Genomic DNA, 6,027 nt, shown 5'->3' with positions numbered 1-6,027 from the left:
TCCTTTCACAAACTTTTTCCACAAGCTTATCATAGGAAACACTTTCATCCAACATAATAAATCCTTTTGAAAAAGGAGGATCATATGAAATAACTGCTCCATGAATTATCTTTCCACCCCAATATAAATTGACACACCACGTCATACTATCTGCAATAATAACAAATAAATATGTATTCTTTTTACATTTATCATTTTGTAGAGTATTAATTATATTTGTAGACTCCCCCAGGCCCCAGCTATCCGATTTTCTCCAACTTGGATACACGCGATATTTATACTGCTATAAAACGTATTTATACACCCAATTTTCTCGTTTCTACTGTGACGCGGGGTAATTCGACGATACAATCATGGCTTACGACGCCGCGTAAGTGCTCCTCCCCATTTCCCCGATTTCTGATTGTTGATTTAGGTTTTCAATTCATATTTTGTGTGTGCGTGTTTTTGTAAAGCTAGAGTTTTGATTGGGAATCAGAGGGCTTCTGTGGATTTATGGGTGTATGAGTTTCTATGTTGAATTTGATTGGCATTTTATGATTTGAATTTAGCTACCGTGATGAAGAAGGCGAGCCATTGGTGGACTTCGATGATGATGTCCGATCTGAAGGGGAACAGCCCCAGGATCTCTTCGATGACATAGATGATTCCGTCTATGATCGCAGGGCGAGGTCTCCAACTCCGGTGTTAAATGACTCGAGTTCTAGGCCTCGGAAGCGTTTGATTAAAAAATCAGCTGTTAAAGAACCAGGCCCCATAGATTTTGGATTAGATGATGATGATGATGATGTAGGTGGGGATTATGGCCGGGAGGATGATGTGTCTGGGTTGGTGAGAGATGATTACTCCGATGGCGGAAAGAGGAAGAGGGACAAAGAAGAGAAATTGAGAATTCTGGAGAAGAACAGAAAGGCTGAGAAGGAGAAGAAGTTTAAGGTTAGGAGGAGTGGAGGAGGAAGGATGAAGGATCATGAAGCAGATCCAGAGATGAAAGAGATGTGGGACACTATTGCGGGTGACAATTCTGAGGTTATAATTGTTTTCTCATCAATTGTCTCGTTCTCGAATTAGTTTCTCTTCTTTATCCGTGCTCACCGTGTAGGTTATCGTGATCTCATCTGCTTGTTGGTATAAAATGCATTGACAAGTGTTCAGTGGCACATACTACTAAATTATGGACTTGAATTGTATTGGTGAATTTAATAATCTGATATTGAACTTCTATTCTGCAAGTTGAATTTACGGAAATTTTGTGAAGCTGTAGTTTGGCTTTTACGCATGATATCATGCTCCGTGAATTTAAGGATCTGATCCGATGCCTTGAATAAGTGCGGTTCACGATTTTTGATGACCCAGTATTAATCACATCATTGTTGATCTTCTCATGTTTGGTTGGTTATATTAATTGTCTGATGATGACATGCATCTTCAATGTTGATTGGTTTTTACCCAAACTTTTTCAGGATGACCAAGAAGGTGTTCGGACTCTGGATGATGATAATTTCATCGATGATACTGGCGTAGATCCTTCTGACCGTTATGCAAGTGACCGAGAACATTCTCCAAGTCGAGCTCCTGAGGTTTGAATTACATCCTGTGTAGAGTATGCACTTGTTTTATAGCTTTGTGAATTTGCAGTTTCTTTTCTGTATAACTAATTTTGGAAGATCTATAATCTAAACCTTAAAAAAGTCTAGTTACTGTTCTTATCTGTTTTATTCATTTGCTTTTTCATAACTAAAACTTTTTTTTATCTTGCGTCCTTAATTTGTAGGCAGAAGAGGGAGAAGAGGATGATGAAATCAAGGAACTCTTCAAGGCAGGAAGGAAAAAGAAGAAAAGTGAAAAAAGTCCAGCTGAAATTGCATTGCTAGTTGAAAATGTGATGGCTGAGCTCGAGGTGGTTGCAGAAGAAGATGCCGAGCTCAATAGACAGGGGAAACCTGCAATCAATAAGTTGAAAAAGCTGTCCCTTCTGACAGATGTTCTCTCAAAGTTAGTTATTATCCTAAAACATTTTGGACATCTTCTTATGCTCACAAGCTCCTCATTCTTTCAATTTTCTGGCCTATTACCATGCTCATATGATACTAGTTTTATTTGTTTTTAATGAGGATTGAGTATCATGCAGAAAGCAACTCCAGCAAGAGTTTCTTGATCATGGAGTTTTGACTCTCTTAAAGAATTGGCTTGAGCCTTTGCCAGATGGAAGCTTACCAAATATTAATGTCCGTGCTGCTGTTTTGAAGATCCTAAATGATGTGTGTTATTAGTTCTTCTTCGATTACTTTGTCCATTCTGTGAATTTAAACATCCGGGGAGTAGGGGGCCTAATAGTTTGTGCTTCTGCAGTTCCCAATTGACTTAGAGCAGTATGACCGCAGAGAACAACTAAAAAAGAGCGGCCTTGGCAAGGTCAGGGTTAGCTTGATTTAATTATATGGTTATATCTTTAAACTTGTCTCCTTCCATGTGGTTAAAATTACTATTAATAACTATGAGGATGTGATTGATTAATCTGGAATAAAAGATTTTCTATAGCAAGGTAGTCAAATATGTCTTTTCGACCTCATTTGATGTGTTTCCCCTCTGTTTACTTACTCACTCTAATAGTTGTCTTGTCTTATATCTTGAGAATCTTTCTTTTGATTTCTTAAATGTTGATTCCTAAATTATCTTTCCCTATGATATTTTCTCATTGCATCATATTTTGGTAGGTCATTATGTTTTTGTCAAAGGTTGATGAAGAAACTACTGCCAACCGGAAACTTGCCAAAGAATTGGTGGATAAATGGGTAATTTAACTATTTCCCCTTAATTCATTAAAGAATTTATTGCTCCTCGACTGTTGTGGATGTGGACGAACATCCTCAGGGACGGAGGCAGGAAATTATAGTCGAGGGGGCAAAAATATGAACATAATTTTTTTTTGTCCTGGTGAAGCTCTAATTTTTGTTCGCCAGCAGCTCTAAACCCTTTTTTTTTTTCTCCGTGTTCAGTTCTCTAAAGAGGCAAAAAAAAGTTTCCATCTTTTCTATTATCTAGGACTATGACTGCCTTTTTCTAAGGCAGGGTATTTATTTATTTTTATTTTAAAATATAGGGGGGCAATTTAGTGCTTAGTATATACTCCCTCCGCCCTCACTAAATGAGGCATTTATTTTCGGCATGGGATTTAAGGAAATGAGGTTTTGTTAGTTAAGTGGAGGAGAATAAAGTAAGAGACATAATAAAGTAGAGAAGAAAAAGTAAGAGAGAGAATGCCAAAAAATGACTCATTTAGCGTGGGACATCCCAAAAAGGAATATGCATCAAGAGTTCAGGACAGAGGGAGTATATGTTAAAATAATATGCTATGTATATTTCTACATGTATGTTGGAAATTGAGGTGGGGCATTTGCCCCTTCTCACTATACATTGGCTCCGGTCTTGGATATCTTGATTGTTTGTGAAATGTGAACAAGCTGTGGTGCTTGAAAGATGATAATTGCTAGTTTTGTTTTGATTTGAGTTAAATTCTTTTCTTTTTAGTTATATTTTTTTTCCGAGAAGACGCTGAACTATTCTGTATCTATATAAAATTAAACAATTCAAGGAAATTGCATCCTCTGTCAGTTATTTGTTATTATTGGCTTAACAATTCACTTACTTTCTGGATGTAATTGATACAGAGCCGACCAATTTTCAATAAGAGCACAAGGTTTGAAGACATGAAAAACTTCGAGGAAGAAAGAAGCTACAGAAGGCCACCTGCTAAAAAGTAATTATAATCTACTCTATAACTGGAGAGCTAATCTATGTTTGAAAGTCAATCAGCACTGACAAATTTCTCTTGTTGATCTTTGACAGGGTAATGAATAATGCAGCAGGAAGAGCTTCACGGGATGATGATCTGGATTTTTCGCAGTAAGAATCAGTTGCTGTTTACCTGTTACTTCCTTATTTGCATTGCAACTTCAACCTGTTACATGTTTATGATTATCACGATGGTTACATCAAATTTTCTGTTTATGTACGTACACGTCAATGGGTAGGGAGCGAAAATCTAGTCAGTCATCTTCGAGGCAACATGCCTCTAGGCCTGAAGCAATGTCCATGGACTTTATGGTCCGTCCTCAATCCAAGGTTGATCCAGAAGCAGTGCGAGCTCGTGCTAAACAAATGGTACAAGATCAGCGTAGGGCAAAGGTTGGTAGTTCTTTCATGAAATAGACATATCTCAGATGGAATACCAGTTTTGGGAAAAATATAGGGCTTGATTAGATGAAAGTTTTCATGAGAAATATCAGACCTTTCCTCAAAGAGATTGTTGCTTGTAATCCCCATAGATTTTTGATAGCATAAATAGATGTTCAGAAATAGTAGTTTATAAGTGCTTTTGTTGTTTTATATATGCAGATGAATAAGAAGTTGCAACAGCTGAAAGCGCCTAAACGGAAGCAACTACAGGCTACAAAGCTCAGCGTGGAGGGTCGTGGCATGGTGAAATATCTGTAATCCTCTCGTTTGGGTATTAACCAGGACGGGGTCGAGCGAATGTGGCGTGTTACTTGCATGGGATGAAATGGATAACTAATAAGCTACACCAGTTTTGAGTGGTGGATGCTAGCATCTGGTCAATCTGGGTGACCTTGATTGAATGTGTGGGGAAGTGTTTGCTGCGTTGATCAACCTCCCATAATGTGTTATTTGTATGATATGTTTCATTGGCATCCTGGAATTGGATCGTGGACAAGTAATCCTTTTATGCTACCTTTATTATTGCTTTCATAAATCAATATATCAATGTTTGAAGTTATAAATCTATCATAATTTCCATTGTTTAACAGAATATTTCAGTGTTTACTAAAAAAATTATACTTCACCCGTCCCATAAAAATAGGCCACTTGTGCCATTTTGATCTAGCCCATAAAAATAGCTACCCGCGTGGGTTTAGTTAGCCCTTTGCCCTTTCGGCGTCTTGTTTAGGCTCGACCATTCCGTCCTTGCTTCGAGAACCATTTTCATGGCTTGTTTCCCTCTGATCCTCGACTAATCCTGTTGAATGAAGCTTCAGATGGCGTTGCTCAAAACTTTTTGTGATGTGTGAGTGATCTATATTGAGTTTGAGGTTGATCTAAGTCCTTCAATGGGTTGTTCCATGATGTGAGTTACCTAGTTTTGCATCATTTCTCTCAACATTGATAACTTTGACAAATTGGGTCTTTTGAGCACCATCTATATTACTAATAAGAAGGCATACACAAATCTAACGTGGAAAGATACAAGGATTAATACCATAAACAACCTATGCGTCAAATAACATTGTCAATTCTCAAGACACCTCAACATAACTTACAAATATATAATTTCTAATCATAAATAGGGTAACTCAATTGAGCTATGAGTTTTACTTCTTATGTTAAAACTTCATCTATTCTCACTCCATTGGCATCATATTCAAATTTCAAATTCAAAAGTTTTTACAATATTAGGCAAAGCAATGGGCATTTGTTAGATCATTTTTAAGAATATTGAAAGTACGTTCTTGCTCCACCACCCCCCCCCCAAAAAAAAACAGAAAGGGAATCTTGTTAGAATATTGAAAGTGTGTTTAAAATAGATGGTTTAAAGGGAATCTTGTTAGAGTTAGTACTAAAAACATGTTTTGAGTGATTTGTGTATGTAAAAATCTTTTTGCATTTTATTCATTTATGCATTTATGAGAAGAAAAAGTTTTTGCATTGTTCTTTACTTATTCTTTATATCTAACATTTACTCCCTCGGCTCCACAATAGGAGTCACTCTTATTGTGAGCATGCGTTTTAAGCAACGGCGGATCCAGGTGGGGTCGAGTGGGGTCGGCCGACCCCACCACCGGCTCCGGAGTGCCGCCGGAAAGCTCAATTCATCTGCCTCCGACCCACAGCGTTCGCGTCTTCGATCCCACCTCAACATAGTGTGAGATGACGTCCGGAATCCAGCAGCGGCCTCGCGGCAGGGGAGGCGGTGATTATCGAGAATGAAGAGATGGGGAGAATTGTTTC

The 6,027-nt window shown here is 37.9% G+C and overlaps 1 protein-coding gene across 2 annotated transcripts; it reads left to right on the top strand.

Annotated features, from left to right (window-relative positions):
- Positions 1 to 233: 233 nt before the first annotated feature.
- LOC121756550 (protein IWS1 homolog 1-like) lies at positions 234 to 4,802 on the top strand. Of its 2 annotated transcripts, none has more exons than XM_042152118.1 (11): positions 234 to 370; positions 552 to 1,029; positions 1,464 to 1,580; positions 1,775 to 1,995; positions 2,132 to 2,261; positions 2,353 to 2,415; positions 2,718 to 2,795; positions 3,672 to 3,760; positions 3,850 to 3,906; positions 4,035 to 4,188; positions 4,399 to 4,802. In XM_042152118.1, the coding sequence occupies exons 1-11, from the start codon at positions 354 to 356 to the stop codon at positions 4,495 to 4,497; spliced, it is 1,503 nt and encodes a 500-aa protein (XP_042008052.1). In that variant the 5' UTR covers positions 234 to 353; the 3' UTR covers positions 4,498 to 4,802. The 2 variants fall into 2 exon arrangements, with proteins under 2 accessions (XP_042008052.1, XP_042008053.1); XM_042152119.1 differs by having other exon boundaries at positions 4,024 to 4,188.
- Positions 4,803 to 6,027: the final 1,225 nt, after the last annotated feature.

Source organism: Salvia splendens, chromosome 11 (genome assembly GCF_004379255.2).
Source record: "Salvia splendens isolate huo1 chromosome 11, SspV2, whole genome shotgun sequence".
NCBI classification, from domain to species: domain Eukaryota; kingdom Viridiplantae; phylum Streptophyta; class Magnoliopsida; order Lamiales; family Lamiaceae; genus Salvia; species Salvia splendens.
Note: the sequence above shows the minus strand (reverse complement) of the source record. Positions and strands in the feature narration are given on the sequence as shown.